This window comes from Rhineura floridana, chromosome 13 (genome assembly GCF_030035675.1).
Source record: "Rhineura floridana isolate rRhiFlo1 chromosome 13, rRhiFlo1.hap2, whole genome shotgun sequence".
NCBI lineage: Eukaryota > Metazoa > Chordata > Lepidosauria > Squamata > Rhineuridae > Rhineura > Rhineura floridana.
In genome coordinates this window covers 34,569,277-34,589,269 of record NC_084492.1, presented here as the reverse complement: position 1 = coordinate 34,589,269, position 19,993 = coordinate 34,569,277, and the positions used below count along the sequence as shown (strand labels likewise).

At 41.9% G+C, this 19,993-nt stretch overlaps 1 protein-coding gene across 1 annotated transcript in view; it reads right to left on the bottom strand.

The window, feature by feature from the left end:
• Positions 1 to 2,151: 2,151 nt before the first annotated feature.
• The window catches only part of CDH13 (cadherin 13), a 793,102-nt gene continuing 775,260 nt past the window's right edge, over positions 2,152 to 19,993 (bottom strand). Inside the window, exons 13-14 of the mRNA XM_061594241.1 lie at positions 18,945 to 19,160; positions 2,152 to 4,481 (exon numbers count right to left, since the gene is read on the bottom strand). Of these exons, the coding sequence (XP_061450225.1) occupies positions 4,474 to 4,481; positions 18,945 to 19,160 (224 nt within the window). The 3' untranslated portion in view covers positions 2,152 to 4,473. The remainder of the gene's footprint in view (positions 4,482 to 18,944; positions 19,161 to 19,993) is intronic.

The window sequence follows — 19,993 nt, the reverse complement described above, 5'->3', positions numbered from 1 at the left end:
CACCATTCTTTGATTAACTTAATAACTGTGATATTAAACTTGTGCTTTTAACAGAAAATACTGTTTAAGGAATGAAATGATTTAATATTGGAGCTGTTTTTATGTGCGCCTTTCTCTAAATGCAGATAATTTTGCATATATATCCTGATTTTTAGTGAATTCCATATCAGAACAACTCAGACAGACAGCTCTAAGGAAGAAAATACAACTAGACTATAAAAGCAGCATGACGTGCCTTAACTCTTAACAAATGTTACACTTAATTCACTGTAAATAAGATGAGGATTTTTAAAAATTTTTTAATGTTGTCTTGCTTTTTCATGCCATAGAAAGTTTTTACAGGTTCTTGCCATCTGGGTGAAATGAAAACAATGATGAGCTAATCAAAGTATTTGTATGTTCTTGCTGTTCCTTAGGCTTTGGAATAGTCCACTGGTTTGTTTGTTTTTTGCTCAATCTACCAAACAAAAGGATAGGGTGGGGTTTACTGACGGGTCAACATGCTAGTGAAAAGGGCTTTTTCCTCCAGCCTTATCTCATAGCCTTACAGTTGGATCTTCATCCTACTTAAGTTGATTTACTTGAGTTTGAGTCTATCTAGGGTCAAGGTGTGTACCAAATTGCAGATGGCACTGCTTGATAAGATGCTTCCTAGATGTATTGTCTTCCTTCCTAGCTTGGATTCTTGATTGGTGTAACTTTCTTTAAAAAAACAAAGCCTGAGAAATTATATTAAGAATTTTGCTGTCTGTTTTTGTAAAAGTAAAATGCTGACAAAGCCTGTGCACTAGAGTCAACAAAAGGACAGATTCAACAAATTCATGGTTTGTTCCCCCTTCACATGATTTGGGAAATAAAGGCATTGTCTTCTGAGAGGTAAAAAAACTGTCATAGAGGTGGTCAAGACAGATGGGTATATTTCCATTGGCCATAGACAGGGCCATATTAATCCTTATGCTTACTATGCAATGTCAGAGAAGCCAAAACAAAACTTGTCAGACAATTACACTGTTATAGGATTCACAAGTTCCCATCTTCTGGTGCCTTTCAACTCCCCCAATCTTTCAAAAGTTGGGTAATCAGGTTGTATCCAACTCAGTTCTGCTTAATTGCAATTAATGGGCCTACATTAGGCCACATCCACACAATATATTTATAGCACTATGATATCACCCTACCAGAATGACAATTCCCAGAAAAGGGGCTGATTGTTAAACCGCTCTGGAAGTTGTAGCTCTGTGAGAAGAATTAGGGAGTCTCCTAACAGCTCACAACACTCTTAACAAACTACAGTTCCCAGGATTCTTTGCTGGAAGCCATGGCTGTTTAAAATGGCATGACACTGCTTGAAATGTATAGTGCAGATGTGGTCTGTGTCATGTCTAATAATATCCATGGGTCTACTCTGAGTAGGTCTGACACTGGATGAAACCCTCAGTAGACAATGTGCAATGGCATTTTCAGGGAATGTGAATGTTCCACCTGTGTTGTCAAAAGCATTTTTATATTTTATTTTATTTATTAAATTTCTATCCCACTTTGCCTCCCCAAAGGAGCCCAAAAGCATATAACAAAGCTTATCCCAAACAATGTAGAAAAATCGACTTACGTTGACATGCATTGCCTCAAATGCAGAATCTTTTATGCACTCTGGTGCACAACAGGAACTCCTACAAGCATGGATTGGGTCTCTTCATGGAGAGGCCAGCTCTGCAACTCGAAGAGCTAAGAAGTGCCCACCAGTGGAGTGAACAGAGAAATCATTGCATATGGTGGAGTAGCATTTGTGCATCCAGTTCTCTTGTCTGCTGTGAATTTTTTTAGACCAGGGGAGCATGTAAAATAAATAACATAACATAACAGCCAGCCTCTGGTCTTGAAATGAATGAACAATCATGGTTGATATCAGAAGGCAGCTAGAGAGAATCATTTCCTCCTAAGACACGTTTGCCACTTAGTGTAAGAGTATGAAAAACTAAATGTATGGTTGGATTTCTTTAATGATTCAAAAAAAGTTACTGTAGGAACAGAGGTAAGACATAGAAGGAAAAGCTTCAACATACAACATGGTATGTGTTTTGTTTGTTCAAATCCAACCCAAAATATACAGCTGCAACATTCTCTTGCATAAGAAAGCTCTGCAATTCAAACTTTAAATAAGCAACTTTATTAAAAGAGTCTAAGACACTTACCTTACCCCTAGTTACTGTCAAATTCTATTAAAAGCCACACTCTGTCACTTCAATATACTTTTTTTTGCTGATATTTCCTTCATTATAAAAAAAATTTGGTGTGAGCTTTGTGGATCATTTACAATTTATTCACAAGATGGTCATCTTGATACAGTTAGAAGTTTGCCATTTCCTTACATGCTCACCGAATAATATTTTTTTTAAAAAAGGATTCATATTCATACATAATGAATACCCTTTATTCCTATAGTTTGCAAACAAGTGTGGTTATTTTGCACACACCAAAAGAAAAAAAAGAGAGTTCTTGTTAGTTTTTGTTTAAACTGTGTGTGTACCTGTGTATGTATGTATATATACTATATTCAAAACAAATTTTATATATATGTATATATTTATATAAGAACTTCCATCCCCCTCCCTCAGGTGTGCTCAAATGTCACTTTAGAGAGAGCTAGCTTTCAAAGATGTTGAGAGAGAGTACTTGGTTCTCAAGTCATTCAGGGGTTTATGCAACAACTTGGAGTTCAGTCAAATATTCACTGGCAGCAGTGGAAGCTAGTGGCTCTGATATCAGTGGAGCAGTGAATCCATTTTGGATTTTAGTGTGAACTTTGAAGGAGCTGTCCAAGGTGCTGAATATGTTTGGGAGCAGGTTTAAGCACCTTGGGCAGCTCCTTCAAAGTTCTCACTAAAACCTGGAGCAGATTCACTGTCCCACTGACATCACAGCCACCAATCTCCATTGACTGGCCACTAGTGTAGTGTTTTGAGGATCACGGTGATTTTTAATGCTCCTGTCTCACTGCTTTTCATTCTCCTTCTGGTGCCCAGAAGGATCATATCATCTCAATTCTCGAAATCACTCAGTGTTGTCATTCTGCCTATAGAATTCTTTCCTGGGTGAAATCAGGATGTCCTCCACTCCAGCTATGCTCAGGTGCAATTTTTGAAAGAAAGATAAAAAACCCACCTATTTGTCCAAGTCTTTGGGGGTATGACTGGTGTTAGAGAGATAGTAGCTGCTGCTGTTCTTATTGTTTTATTTTTTAAAAAAAGATTAATATATTATTGTACACTGTTGGCTTCCTTTGGGGAAGTATAAAAATGACAAATAAATAAAATAGATACTATTCTTTTTTTAAAAAAATCAGAAATATCTAAATAGATGATCCATCAGCAGGACCTACACTTTCCTTTTCTTTCCCGGGAACACTGTTAAGTGTTGCCTTTTCCTTTCTTACAGGCTGCTGAAAGAATAAAATATTTCTTGAATGTAAACAGCAAGGATGAATGAACATAAAGTACATTACATTTTGTAGAATGGTACAGGACTTTTTTTTTAAGTGGATGCCACTGTGGTGATGGTTTCTCATGGTACCACCACATTATGCGCTCTCCTTTTCATTGAATAGTTGTTGGTGACATCCAATATTACTCATATTTGGAGTAGACCCATTGAAATCAGTGGATGTCATTCAAGGCTAGTGGTACTCAGAGTAGACTTACAGAAGTTAGTAGGCATGACTAACTTAAGTTCATTCATTTCAGTGGGTCTACTGTCAGTTGGATGCAACCCAATGGACTTGAGTAACTTAGGCCCTTTCATTCAGAGCAGAACCACTGAAATCAATCGAATGTAAGCCCATTGATTACAATGGGTCTACTCTGTGCATGACTAATATTGGATATAACCCTCTATATGTAGCTTCTACAGTGTGTTGAGCAATTACTGGTGTCTGTTCTGTTACCACACCTCTGTGCTGCTTTGCCCCATTGACCACAAGCCTAAGGGGAATGCCATACAAAAGCTAACCCTATTGTATATCTTTTCTCTCTATATAAATATATATACATATACATACACTCATACATATACAAATACCAACCCACAGACAATTGTTTTTAAAACAGTTGAATAGCAACAAGTCAACAGAGAGAAGGGGGAAAGTGGAGTCATTCTGTCATTCTGCTCCCAGAAGATCTGGTGTATGTGTCGTTGGTGGTGTTTAATTTTTCAACCATTCAGCGAGCGACTGTGTCAGCCATCAGTCTTGAATGAGGGATCCATTGGTAAAGCCAGAGCAAGGCTGGAGGTTTTGTCAGAAAAGTATCGTGCAGCTGGGAAGATAGTGAAGTTGTAAAGTGCCACATCTGGAGCAACCAAGACTTAGGAGTGAAAGTATCATAAGAGTCAAAGGTGATCTTCTGACTGAGATGGTATATCCTTTGCTTGCTGTCACCATGGCAACTCGATAATGTCAGCTTTAAATGTCAGGAGTTGTTACAGACCTAAATGATGGGCAATAATGTGTGGTTGTTAGCAAGCAGATGGTAATTTTTTAAAAAATTATATCTATATCTATATATATATATCCCTTTAATCTGGAGGTCTTGCTGACTCAATTGCTTGAACATGATTAAGCCATTCACTTTAAATTATCCATGTTCAGAAGCAACCATTTATGAAGATTAAGACTGGAGGATAAAGGTCAAAATACCACATTGGTCAATTGCAGCCCTTGCATAGTATATCTTCTGAAATCCAGTCCATGAACCAGAGGGGCAAAATATGGAACAAAGCAGTGGGAAATGACAACTTTTAGGAGAACACAGAACCATTATTGGATTTCTGGAAGCTTCCTCACTACACTCCCATTTCATATAAAATATGTTCATTTAGAAGCAGGGGTGTGGTCAGAGTCTTAGAACCCTTAATTTTGGGGGGAGCAGGATCCCAGCTGGGTCCCTATGTCTCCAGCACCTTATGAGCCAATCAGCATGAAAGGGCAGTGTGTTAGCCACTTAGAAGAATATTTTAATACACTTCCTTGTCATTTCCTGCTGACTGGAGCCAATTAGAGTAAAAGGAGGTGAGTCAGCCTCTGAGAAGACCCTTCTCAGTAGATGACACACTCCCCTTTCATGCTGATTGTCTCCTAGGGACATCTGTTGTTGTGGGAGAAGGCATACACAGGAAGGACTGAGGAGTGTGGAGATGAAGAGGGAGCAAGCGAGAGAAGGGGTGTGGCAGGAACAGAGCATGGCATGACTATCATGAAGGGACTCTGGAGTTCTGAAGTTGTCACTACACTATTGTTTACTATTTACTAGGCAGTTTCCTTTCCCTCTCCTCCTCCTGTGTGACTCCCTACAATGCGCCAAATATTCTATGGAGGGATGGAGAACAGATTTTAGGGAGGTGCATGTGGGAGGAAAGGGAGGGGCAGTTCTGTGGCACAAGCGCCTGCACAATGACTTTGTGGATATAGCCAGATGTATTTGCTTGGTCATCTTTCTCACCAACTTGCAATGGATCTTTATGCTTAAAGCACAGACAGACAAAGATGGGGTGAGACAGAGATGCAGTAAGAAAACTGTTTTTACCAGCCATATGGAAATAACAGTCCCAAACAGAGTGGGGCTTATTAGCATGCAAATAAATTGACAGTTGTAGCCTGAATTTCCACTGTTAACAGATCTAGGCACATTCCACTTAATGCTAAACATACTAGGATTAAGCAAGGCCATAGTGGTTGTTGCTCATTTGCTGGATGGCTACACAGTAGCTGTTAGTTTTAAATAACTTATTTGTGTGCTTCCTGCAAAGGCAAATTCTGTGGGATTTGATATAGCTGATAAAGTATTTGTTTGTTAATATCACAGCGCTGTTTCTCAAATCAAATTTGATGCCGAGTTTCTCTAACTGAGGAATTGTGTGATTTGCAAATACAGGTCAACTATGCAATGACATGATAGCCGCAGTGTAGGTTATCAGCTGAAGGTCATAAAAATACCCTCCTGGCAGCCATCATTGCACATGATTCAGGAGACAGCAGTGTATCTACTACTACCACCATGCTACATACTCTGCATTTTCAAGGTGAGTGCAACCTCATCCAGAGCAAGTTCTACTACCCTACCTAGCTCACTGGTATTTTTGACTAATAGTACTTTTATCAGGTTGTGGGGAATTTACAGCCCTCTAGTGGCCTCTAATGGTGGCCATCACTACTTCTTGTGGGAGCAAGCTGCAACCTGACGGTCAAACGTGTGGTATGAAAATTGGATTTGGAAAGGGCTGGGGAACAGGACCCAACCAGCAAGGGCAGCTCCTGAGTTCTCCCACAGGCCACGTTGACAGCTGGGTGGGGTGGCCCACCTTTCAATCACCATAACATCAAGGGACCCAAATGCAAAGGGACAGAATTGGGAGCACACTCTAAGGGCAGCAACAAAGAGGGTGGTGTGTGTGTGTGTGTAAGAGAGAGAGAGAAATTTGGGGTGGGGGAAAGAAGCTGTGGTAGTGATGAACCCTACCCCTCTGGAAAGTGTTGGAGAATTTCTCCTCCCCAGATTTGGTGAATTGCCCCCCACCCCATTTCTCTGCCTACGAATAGGATGGGGAATAAAAACGCCATCTGCACACAACTCTAGTAATACGTAGTCATTTGGGTGATAAGGATAGATGTTCAGGTTTGCTGGCTGATCACTCAATTTCTTCAGGGGGAGAAGCACAATTACCCTCTCTCTGGATATTTATTGGATTAATCTTCAGATGATTAAAAACATGCACTTTCAGCACAAAGGTTCAATGAAACCTGACCGCTGTTGAACGAGGAGATGGGAAGCTGATCAGAATCAAAGAGCTAACAAGACACTCACCAGCATTCAGATTGATTGGTTTACCTGTATTCCCTCCCTAGAGGAGGATGGGAAGGGAAAATTCACATGACTGTTTTTTTTATCCCATAATGCTTTCCTCAAGGTCAGGGATGGAGAGCCTCAGGGCAGGGAGAGGATGTGGCTGTCCAGATCTCTCTATCTGGCTCTCAGGACTCCCCCCAGGACATCCCCTCCCAACCTTGTTTTACATCCTGTTTGACTGTTTTTGCTTGATTATAATGCATCCTTGAACTCAGATTATTCTTCTTGCTTGCCTGCAAGAGGAATGTTTGAATGTGTGCAGAAACAAGCCCAATGTACAAAGGTAACATTAATGCCCACTTTTGCCTCTGGCCCTGCACACCTCTGGCATGTGGCCCCTTGAAGGTTGCCTAGAAGGGAACGTGGCCCTTGGATGGAAAAGGTTTTCCACCCTTGTCCTAGGCTGTCTGTGATGGAGCATTGCCAGCAGCCTCATCGCTGCACATTTACACAACTTGACAATGAAACTTGAAGGCGAACAGAAATCATGCTTTGCTGAAAGAGACCAAGCACCCATCTAGCCCAGATCTCTGGACACAGCCCACTGGGATGTTCTCTACAAATCTCCTTGAATGGATGGAAGCAATCCAAGAGCGCGGTAGTCCCTAGTCATGCCCAGACGCTGGTAAAGAACAAGAGAGGACTCTCTCCTTCTTCTAAGCTTCCTTAGGAAACTGTGCCAGAGGATCTGTTCCACCAAGATGCGCTGATGCGTTGAACTTCCTTCACATGAGTAGGAGCTGCATATGTTGGTGGTAGTGATGCCACTGAAACGTGGAATACAAAATCCCCATTTCACTCATAAGCATGCATAAGGGGGACTTGCCACAAAATGTTGCAGTCTGGAGGACTCCTGTTCAGGGTTCCAACCAATCAGCTACACTGTCTTCAAGGGTATTCTGTTCTTTTCCCCCTCCACCTCATTTTTTACCTCTCCCACCCCTATTGGCAAAAAAACAGAGGTAGGTGATTTCTCCTTGAATGTGTTTAGGCTATAACACCACAAATGATTTGCTCTCAATGGCTGGAGTAAAGTTCTTTTCAGGGTCCTTCATTATGGGGGAAAATGCAGCCTCTTTGTGTCCTCATAGCCACGTAGCTATTATATTGTGGATCTAATAGATTCATAAAAAACTAATGTCAGTGTTAGGCTTTATGGTGGATAATCAGAGCAAATGCTTAAATAACTGGCTGAGATCAAATTGAACGATGGCATGGATAAACACGCCACATCCCAATGGGGGCATGCAGGGGTCAGGAAAATAGTATGTCCATTGAATCGGTGATGGGGAAGGTCTTGTGGATCACCAAGTCAAAAATTCCTACCAGCCACAGGAATTCTACAACAGCATATTTGGAAAGAAAAAGAAAGAAAAATGCCTGCCTATTTTCATTTCCAATAAAGACCAGTGAATTTCGTATGTTCTAGGAGACAGGTTTGATATATATTATATACTTATAGCTGATCTGTAACAAATCAGAAGTCAAGTTTTTCTTTTTATTTTATTTTTTTTCTGTTGTATTGTTTTTGTTGTATTTGTATTTGTTTTTATAAAAATTTGAATAATAAAAACATTATTATAAAAAAACAACAACTAGAAGATTCTCCCTGATGACCAAAATATTGGGTTGTATTCAACCTTAGTCCTACTCAGAGTAGACCCCTTTGAAATTGATGAGCCTGCCTAACCTAGGCCCATTCATGCCAATCAGTCTACTCTGAGAAGGCTTCGTTGATAGTAGTAGTAGTAGACTTAAACATTTATTTATTTTATTTATTACTATTTGATTTATATCCCACCCTTCCTCCCAGCAGGAGCCCAGGGTGGCAAACAAAAGCACTAAAAACACTTTAAAACACCATAAAAACAGACTTTAAAATACATTAAAATAAAACATCTTTAAAAACATTTTTTTAAAAAAGCTTTCAAGGCATCTTAAAAAAAGGTTAAAAACATTGTGTTTTTTTAAAAAAAGGTTTAGAAACATATTAAAAAGCAATTCTAACAAAAGCAGACTGGGATAAGGTCTCAACTTAAAAGGCTTGTTGAAAGAGGAAGGTCTTCAGTAGGTGCCGAAAAGATAACAGAGATGGCACCTGTCTCATATTTAAATTATGTCTAATATACAAATTATTGTTGTTGTTGTTGCTGGGTGGTATTCAACTAGGCCCTTCTCAGAGCAAACCCATTGGGAGACCAGGGTTTGAATCCCCACACAGCCATGAAGCTCACTGGGTGACCTTGGGCCAGTCACTGCCTCTCAGCCTCAGAGGAAGGCAATGGTAAACCCTCTCTGCATACCTCTTACCATGAAAACCCTATTCATAGGGTCGCCATAAGTCGGAATCGACTTGAAGGCAGTCCAAGTTAGCCATGTCCATTAACTTTAGTGGGTCTACTGTGAGTTGAATGCCACCCTCTATTATTGTATTTATATACTGTTTAAATGCCAAAATGGCTTACATTGTTTTCAGCTGTAGTTTAAGACAAGCTTCATGAATCTGAAATTTCAACAAGTTCTTATTTTCTACTCCAAGCAAAATAAACCCAATTCCATTGGTCTTTCATTGGAGGAAGCTTCAGGGAGGGATATCTAATCTTGGAGGTCTCCTCCCTGCCCCCCCTGAAATTCCTGTGGCCCTTGCACTACCAAAGGCAGAGTTCTAATGTTGGAAGGGATGAAAAGGAGGCATGTCCGGGGTGGATCAAGGGAAGGCTTGGATCCAAAACTATCTGACAAAGCTCATGATGAAAGGTGGCTGGCACAGAAGTTCCCTGCTTGCACTGTGAGCCCATCGTTCAGCTGCGGAGGTGAGCCAAATATACCAGAAGAGGTTGGGCAGGGCAGTCTCAATGGAGAAGAAGAAATGTTCAACCAGCTGGAGGATAAAGGCATGGTGAGTGGCACATTTAGAGGGGGCTCCAAGCAGGGATAGAGCAAGGACAAGGAAGGAATGGCAGAAAAAGAGTAAAGAGCTAGGCTACAGGCAAGCTTTGCCACAGCTTAGGACACACGCTGGGAGAAAGGAAAAGATGGCAGTTCTGGGATTAGCCACCGCAGTGGCGAGTTAAAGAGGGAAAGGTTTAATGGGAGGAAGAGAGAGGCCACTTACACACTGGGTGCTAGAGGGATTCACAGGGGAGCAAGACTGCTTAAACAAAAAGATCTCAGAAGGAGGAGAGCTCTACAGGTGTTTTCTGAAGGCAGGAGAACCCTTTGGGCTCAATGGGTGGAGGCTCTCACACGTAGCTTTCTAGAGGTGCCAATGCTACCGGAGGTTCAGTGTGGAAATGCTACTCTGTAGAAAAGGCTTATCCAATCAGGGGATATGGGGGTAAAAGAAACAAAAACACTAAGTGGCCTTTGTGATTAATCAAAAAACAGCCGACCCAGCTTGAGTTTGGAGTACTGAATATCAGACAACATGGCTTCAGTTTTGGAATATCACACTGTGAATCCCGAATCCCGTGGCAGACAAGGAGATAAACTGGGTTAGATAAAAAAGAGATAAACTTGAGAGGACTGAAACTGTGATTTTCTGCAGCCTCCCTGCCAACGAACCAACAGCCAAAATTTGTCAAGCAAATTGTCTTCTGTGAATTATTGGCTGGTTTTAGCTATAGACTGTTTTAAAACAATTCAAAAAATGACTTGCCAGTCGTATGTCTGACATTAATAAGCCGCCCAGAAAAGAAACACAGTCTATTACAAACCAGTAATTTAGCTCTGTCAAAACCAGGGAATATTAAACATTTTCCCCTCCCTTCAATATATACCACAGAAAGCATCAAGGTTTAATCTTTTCAAGTGCAGCTTTCACCACTGAGCAACAGCTGATAAAAAACCCTGAACCACATAGTAGTAATATTTCCAAATGATCAAGTATTTATGACTTAGGGAAACACTTATCTTTCACATATATTCATTGTTAGTATTTCTCTCTCTCTCTTTGAATGTGAATGTGAATGCACAGAATATATACTGTCTATATGTATTGATTCCAGTGTTTTACACTGTCTGTCACATATACAACTATCTGCTTGTTGGGGCATGGGTGTGTCCTCAGTGCAATGAGATTCTGGCTTTCTGGACACAGGTTTGTTCCCTGCAGGCCAAAGTGGCTGACCTGGATAAATGAAAGAGACAGAGAGATTTCTGGATGAGGCCTTCAGGAACTTTATAGCTGCATCCCACTCTAAGGGTGATAGCTCTCCTGCTGTCATGAGAATGAAGGCTTTGGGGATGGTGAGCTAACTCTGTGAAAGAGGAAAATAATCCTTTCAATGTGTTTTTTAAAGCTTTTTGTTTTTAAAAAAAATGGTTTTAACGTTTTGTTTTAATGTATTTTGGGTCTGTTTTTATGATGTTTTAGAGTAGTTTCAGCATTTCTGTTTGCCACCCTGGGCTCCTGCTGGGAGCAAGGGTGGGATATAAATCAAATAATAAATCAATAAACATATTCCTCAGTGGATGAGCAACTATACTCTCATGCCAAGGATACTTCTCTGGGGAGGTGGGGGAGGAGGAGAGAACCTCCTGGTAGTGGGTGATTTGATGATTAGGAACATAAATAGTGGGGTGTGTGATGGGTGTACATACTGCAAGGTGATTTGCCTACCTGGTGGGAAGGTCATGAATGTTACCTGTCATCTAGATAGCATTCTAGGTAGTACTGGGGAGGAGTCAGTGCTCCTAGTGCATACTGGCACCATGTAGTAGTGAGGAAATGTAGTAGTGAGGTCCTGGAAGCATAATTTAGGTTGCTAGACAGGATGAGGAAAGTTGGGACCTCTAGCATGGCTTTCTCTGAGATGCGACCAGTACCAAATGTAGGGCAAGCACAGCTTTGTAGTCTCATGTGTGGATGAGCCGAAGATGTTGGGAAGAGGGGTTTGAGCATTTGGGGACAATCTGGGCTTGTACAAAAGGGACAGGCTCCACTTGGACAGGAATGGAACCAGACTGCTGGTGCTTAAAATAAAAAAGATGGCAGAACAGCTTTTAAACTGGCTTTCAACACCTGAGATGTATAGATTTAGGAACCATCCTATTTTCTGTAATGTTGTTTAGGTTGTTTTTAAACAGTTCTAATTATGTGTTTTAAAATTGTTGTAACCCGCCCTGGGGCCTCTGGGTAAAGGCAGGTAAATAATAATAATAATAATAATTTAAAAAAAAATCTGCCTGGAGGGGAGAGCTGACAGGAGCTGAGGAGGGGTCCAGTTTGGAACATTTCTCTCCCCCCCCCAGGAAGAAGATGAAAAAATGACAAAAATTTAAATGACGCAGGCATAGAACTAGCCACTATGAGGGCAGGGTACAGGATAGCAATCCAGAGAGGGCAAAGTACCACAAGCCATAACAAAAGTGCCAACGACACTTGAAGAAAGACACTGCATACATGTGTTTATATCCTAATACTAGAAGCTTCTGAGCCAAGGAGGGCAAGCTAGAGTCCTTAGTCTTAAAGGACAGCACTGACATTGTGGACATAATAGAAACTTGGTGGAACGGAGAAAGCCAGTGGGACATGGTTATCTCTGGATATAAACTCTATCAAAAAGACAGGGAAAGACATATTGGTGCTGATGCCACTCTGTACATCAAACAGAGCACTGAGTCCAACAAGCCAGAAATCCCCAAAAGGGTAGACTCCTCAATAGTTATGGGTGGTGCTACTGAGCCCCAAGTGACTTCAATGACTCTCATATAGATGGGCTACATATCTGTTCCAAATAATAAACCAAAGGAAGAGATCCCTCAATAAAGCATGGAAAATAACCATGTCATTGCCCAATAGAGGATTGAAATAACGAGTTGATAATAAAGTACATGTACAATTCAAACCACAAACATAATATAATTGTATACAATAAAGTATAAGAGGCCTGTATATCAATAAGCACGAATAAACACAAAACAATCCTAAACCATGTCCCAGGGAAGTTAAACAACCAATAAAAACCTGTATATAAACAGGAATAATAAGCAGTCCAAGTTCTATATACCAGTGGAATACAACAATAATAGCTTTCAGTTTTTTGTCAATTAGTTATTTTGCATACTATTGTTTTTAGTAATGTCGTGAACCCAGAGATAATTTGGGAGAGTCAAGCTTAGCTCCCATCCATCACAGCAGTTTTCTGAAGAAGCATAGCAACCAAAACACATTCTGGAGTTTTATTCACTGTAAAACTACTGTTTTATTCAACTTATATATAGAACCTGGACTGCTTCAGATATTGTAGATTTGGAAAATCTTCAGAAAAAGGCAACCAGAATGTCAAGGGGACGGAGTGACTCCTGTATGAGAAAAGGTTGCAGCATTTGGAGCTTTTTAGTTTAGAGAAAAGGCAAGTAAGCGATGACATGATAGAAGTGTATAAAATGATGCATGGCATGTAGACAGGGTATAGAGAAATGTTTATTTCCCTCTCATAGCACTAGAACTCATGGACATCCAATGAAGGCTCAATGTTTTCAGCCTTCATTCCGCCTTCATTCCACCTGAATTCAGGACAGACAAAAGAAATCACTTCTTCACACAGCACATAGTTAAACTATGGAATTTGCTCCCAGAGGAGGCAGTGATGGCCATCAATTTGGATGGGTTTAAAAGAGGATTAGACAAAATCATGGAGGATAAGGATATCAATGGATACTAGCCACAATGGCTATATTCTACCTCCACTGTTGGCGGCAGTATACTTCTGAATACCATTTGCTGGAAACTGCACAAGGAGAGAATGCTCTTGCACTCAGGTCCTGCTGGTGGGCTTCCCATAGACATTTGATTGGCCACTGTGAGAACAGGAAGCTGGACTATATGGGTCATTGGTCTGATCCAGCAGGGTCTTATTATGTCCCTGGGTAAAATCAACTACAACTCCTGGTTGCATCCATTCATTTCAATGGAGTAAACATAGATAGGATTAGCTAGCTTAAAAATGGCTGCTTAGAAATCTCTTGCGCAGATGATCTCCAAACGTTCATGGACTCCAACTCCCATCTGTCCTAGCCAGTGTGGTCAGTGGGATTATGGGATTTGTAGTCCTATATCTAGAGGGTGCCAAGTTGGTGAAGGGTACCATAGTGTAATTTAGCATGGCTCTTCTAATCCTCCCAAAAATTCTTTTGGCTTTGGCTCAAATAGATTTAAATAATCTAATTACTAAAATGTTTAATGGTTTACGTCTTCTGGATTTGTAGGAAAATGAAAATATATAGCATCTTAGGCCTTGAGGTTCATTGCTAAAATGGGGGAAGACAAGGGGAGGGAGGAGGACTTGCAAGTGTTACCAGGGATTGCCATTTCAGTGGTAAGGCTGGAGGAAATTAATAGATGATTAAATACAAGGATATCTTTGAGGCTTATTTGCAATCACAGTCCTGGCATCTGTGTGATGTGCCATTCCACTGCACACCTGAGGCCTTTCACACTTAGTTTGACAAATTAATTTCAATGCAGACTCCACAAAACTCATTTAATCTCTTCACATCAAGTTTAGTCTTTGCCTTCTCACTTTCTGGCAGGGTAATGGAGTGTTTTACTTGCCACTGCTGAAGTCAAACTTTAGAGCTTGCAAATCCGGCTAGCCTCAAAGCCAACTTGGGAAGAGATAGTTCACTAGAAGGATATTTAGCCTGACTTCAAAAGGACTAAGCAATTCATTGTACATACAGCTTGTTTCAAAAACAGCATAGCTATTCTCATATCTAGAATGGATAGGAAATGCATGGTAGAACTATGTGCAAATCTCATCAAATTTCTCCAGGGGGTAGGAGAAATTCTCTAACAGTTTCCCAAGGATGGTGCTCACTGTTATTCATGGCTTCTTGATTTTTTCCTACTTTGTTTGGTTACCATTTGCATCCTCCACAATGTCCCAGACCAGAGATATGCTTGGACTACAACTCCCATCATCATTACCCATTGCCCTGGGACTGGCTATCTGGGTCTGATGGGATTTGGCATCCATCAACATCAGGCAGGCCACAAGTCCACCTTGCATGCGACAGACCTAGGCCCTACCTGCACTATATATTTAAAGCACTAGGATACCACTTCATAGTTATTGCTTCCCCCACCCCTCCAAATCATGGGAACCGTAATTTGACAAGACTGCTAAGAGTTGCTAGGAGACCATTACTTCCCCCACAGAATCCCTCTTCCTAGGGAACTCCTCTTAGACCTAGCCAAGACTCTCCCACACACACATTACCAAGCCCCCTGTTCCTGCCCCCTCTCCCTTCTCTAAATAGATTCAGCACCTTGGACAGCACCTTGAAAGGTGAGCCTAAAACCCAATCTTGTCGTCATTTCAGTGCCAGGCAAATATATTCTCATTTTCTTGGGAATCTGGGAAGCACCGGTGATGTGATATGGTTAAAATCTGGCCCTAATCATGTTTATGCAATTTACTTATGTTTAAAAAACAAGAACAAAACTTGGTTGCAAACCACTTTGGGATTAAAGTGGGAAGTGATACATACATTGAACAAACCAAACCTACCACCTATCCCCCCAAACCTGTCTGTAAATCACTGTGGCCCCAACCAAGACTCCACCACACTCCTGCACTGATCAGCACTTTTTCTGCTCATCTTCTCTTACAACTTGATGCTTCCAGGTCACTCCTAGGGGCCTCCTCCCCCTCCATGGAGGGCAGGATTATCTACCTAGGAATTCCAGAGCACATTCTGTTCCTGGATGCTAGATTACCTCGTCCCTTTACACAGTTGATGTAGTTGCAATTCATCCCACCTTTGCTACAGGCGTAGCTGCATATTCCCCTATTGCAGTTTTTCAGAGCTGTTAAACTCATTCAAACACACACACAAACACTTGGAAACACCCCCACCACCACCACCACATATAATTTCAGTGACTTCCTGAACAGGCACATATTCCAAACTTAGATAATAATTGCCTCATTTAAATGATAATACCAAGATGTTTTGTTCTGGCAAGAGATTCATGGAGGGCTCATAGTTGTGTTGAATGGCTCATTCATTGCGTTATCTATCCTCGGCTCCAGATTGTCAAATGTACGCACACAAGCACACAAATCTGGCACAGGAAGCAAAATCCTCACTTGACGGAGGGATTTACCTCCCAGGCAGAAGTGCTTCGTAAAGCATGAGCACCAAGAGCGAAGCCAGACAAGTAAGTTTGTGTGTGTGTGCATGTGCGTGCAGAAATTAAGCCCATCGTTTTGCCACGAGCGATGGGGATATTTCATCTGTTCAATATACATTAAGGGTCTCGGTTTTTTTTTTATGGCATCATAATCTTTGCTTGATAAATATCTGTACTGTGGAAGAGATTGTGCTGGAGTTAATGGCAATTATAAACAAGGATCTCAGTGTGTGGAATTGGGGGGGGGACTCCAGATGTGAAACTGGCAACTTCTGTCAATCCAGCACTAAGTTGCTTTGCTGGTTCTTTGCCCTGATTGTGTTTCACGTTCTGTGGAGGCTAAGGGTTGTATTCAATTACTAACTTAGGCCCATTAATTTTAAGGAGTCAACTGTGAGTAGAACTTAGTTAAAGACAACCCTGAGTGGATACCTGTGGAAAAACTGCAGAATCATCTCTGGCTATTATTGTTTCAAGTTGACCAGTGTGCCCAGAACCAACATAATCTGTATACAAGTGTTCATCTGCACGCAGTGGTTAAGGCAAGTATGGTGGTATGCTTCTGCCTACCAGTTGCTGGAAACCACAGGAGAAGAGAGTGCTCTTGTGCTCAGGTTCTGCTTGTGGGCTTCCCGTAGACATCTGGTTGTCCACTGTGAGAACAGCCTGCTGGACTAGATGGATCACTGGTCTGATCCAGCAGGCACTTCTTATGTTCTTATGTTATATTCTTATGATAGGGTTGGAAGCATACATGCACCCCCCCATGTTTCCTGTACACATCTGCCCTCGTGCATGTCAGTCCCGACTTTCATTTGTTGAATGGTGAAGGTCTGCAGGGTTTTTCTTTTACTTATGTTTGCTTGAATGCGAGTGGAAATCTTCACATGATCAGGGACCCTGATGAAGCAAACTAGCCAACTGTGAAGAGAGTTTTACTCACATTCAAGCAAACAGAACCCACAACGTCAGGGGATAAGAGGACAAGGCTGATGCACACAGGGACTTGTGGTGGGGCTTTTATGCACTGCCCCCATCCCAGGGTTTAACCATCATGTGTCTGGGGGAATGTTTGAATACAGCTATAGCATGGGACTAATGTGGCCAGCAGCTTCCCAGTGGAAACCTGGCTATGACTTGCCCCAGCAATAAGATTACTAATGATATTAACTCAAACAGGTTAATCTTTGGAGAATCCTCCCAATCCTTTTGCTGAATGAACAGTTAGCATAAATCACTGTCTCAAGATCTGCTTTCCAATCATCTGGGCCCCCGCCTCATACTGACCATGGGCTATGCCTCAATCAAAAGGAGTTGGGTCCCCCACGAGGGTGGCACCAAGGAGTAGATCTTCTGTAAGCCACATTTCCTGTGCCCCACTAAGGGGTGGGAATTTGGCACTGGGTTTTTCCCCTGTTTACTTATCATTTATAATGGCAAGATGTTGATGATAACCGATAAACCCCTAAATTACTTGGAACCCAAATACTTGAAGGACTGCCTCTCCCTACATCAGCCTGCCTAGTCTCTAAGATATGCAGAGGAGGGCCTTCTTGTTATCACAGCAATGGGCTTAGTCCATTCAGTGGTGATGCAGGACAGCATCTCCTCACTTATGGAACTCCCTGCCCTTGGCAATAGAGCAGTTTTCAGTGCTGCCTTAAGATCTATTTCAGCTAGGCCTTCCAGAGAGATTAAGTTAGGGGTGAGACAATCTGAAATCGTAATAATCCCTTGCTGCAGACACAGAGTTGTTCGGCCTTTCTGGTTGTATTGATTCATGTGGTTTTATGACTGGTTGTATCGCTGCTTTAATATGAATAATGTAAACTGGCTTGGGATCCTCCCTGATGAAAGGCAAGTTACAAATACAGTAAACAGATACATAAAATAAGCATAATATATCTGATCCTGATGATTCTCCTAAGTCAGGGATGAGGTTTCCTAAGTCATGCCCTCTGGTTGCTGTTGGATTCCAACTCCCATCATCCCTGACCAATGGCATGATGGCTGAGGCTGATGGGAGGTGGAGTCCAACAATATCCAGAGGGCCACAGGCTCCCTGCATCTGCTATACAAACGTTATCATCTGAAATGGTTGTTTTGCTGTTGACACACTGTCTTATGTCCTCTCTGAATTAGCATAATGATTGGAGCCTTCATTTTGCTCTTGTTCCACCTACAGTGAAGTTGGTATCTCCAAGACTGAAAGCTGCCATCCATCAGAGGCAGGCCTGGCAGCAACACCCAGCACCCTCAGGCAACTGCTGGGGCCCCAGCCCTCTGGCAACAGTCCTGACTCTGCTCAGCATCAGGCAACTCCAAGCTGCCTTTTTAATTTCCCAAATGGACTGAAAGTGACACTATGGCAGGGGTTCTGGGGCATTGTGGGAAATATTATATGGCAGCCCATAGCTGCCTGTTATTGCAGTCATAAGCACGTAAGACAAGTCCAGGCCAAAAGCCCATCTAGTCCAGCATCCTCACAGTGGCCAACCAAATGCCCCAACAGGAAGCTCATAAGCAGGACCTGAGCTCAAGAGCCCGCTTGAAATCCCCAGCAATGGAAAGAGGACATATCCACCACAGCGAACAGCCACCAATAGCCTATCTTCCATGATTTTTTTCTAATCCTCCTTTAAAGCCATCCAAGTTGGTGACTATCACTACTTTTTGGGGAGCAGTCAGATAAGCCTGTGGCTGGGATACTGATGAATGAGGCCATTTTGCAAGCCCCCCCCCCAACCTCAAAGCTGGAGCCAGCTCTGATCAGAGATCACATTCTGAATGATCTTCTTCCCTCCTTCCCATTTCTCCACCTCTGTCAGAGGCTTGAACATGTAATCAAGAGAACTGGGCTAAGTGAGAACTCAAACCTATTGTTAGATGTTTTGGGGAAAACTTACCATATAAACTGAAGAGTGAAATGAAGATTAGGACCATGCTGATGTGAAGGGCGGAAGATGCGCTGCAGTCCATTTTGTATTTTGTGCAGGAGCACACTTGGATTTTCAGTTCTGTATTGTTAATTAGAGGAGGTTTCCCTGCGTCAGCCACCAAGATGGGGATGTTGTAATTGGCCTTCTTCAAGTTTTGTGGCAGAGTGACCTGGGCGTGGGTGCCTGCAAGGAAGGAGGAAGTAACAATTAGGATAGATTTATTTATTTATTTTAAAAATGGAACCATTTCATAGAATGATAGCATTGTAGAGTTGGAACAAGCCTATAATGCCATCGAGTGCAACCTGCTGCTCAGTGCAGGAATCCAAAGTAAAACATATCCCCCAGGTGGCTGTCCAGCTGCTTCCTGAATGCCTGCAGTGTTGGAGAGCCCATCACCTCCCTAGGTTATTGGTTCTATTGTCGTACCACTTTAGCATTTAGTTTTTCCTGGTGTTCAGTCAAAATCTGGCTTCCTGCAACTTGAGCCCATTATTCTGTGTCTGCACTCCGGGACGATCGAGAAGAGGTCCTGGCCTTCCTCTGCAAATGTAGTGTGTACCACATGGCAACCATATAAATCAAATACAAAAACATAGTGTACTGTAGCAGCTAGGAGACTGAGCTAAAAATTGAGAGGTCCCCAATTCGAAATCTGCCTTTGCCATGAGCTCCCTTCAGCCACCCATTCTCTGTTTCACCCTCAGTCTCCACATCTGCAATATAAGGATAGTAATATTCACCTATCCCATAGGTTTGTTGTAAGGCTTGCAACTAGATGATGCATGTGAAGCATTTGAACATGTAAAGGTCTCATCAACATCATCATCATCATCACTGAGACCACTTTGACTGTGAGTGCTGCAAGACCCTCTCTCTGCTTGCTGGCCTATTTCCACCCGTCTGGGAGGATAAGCCCCTGGCTGACTGACTGCATCTAAAAAAGCCACTGCTACCTGGAGATGCCAGAGACCATCTTATTTATTTTATTTTATTTATTATATTTACACCCTGCC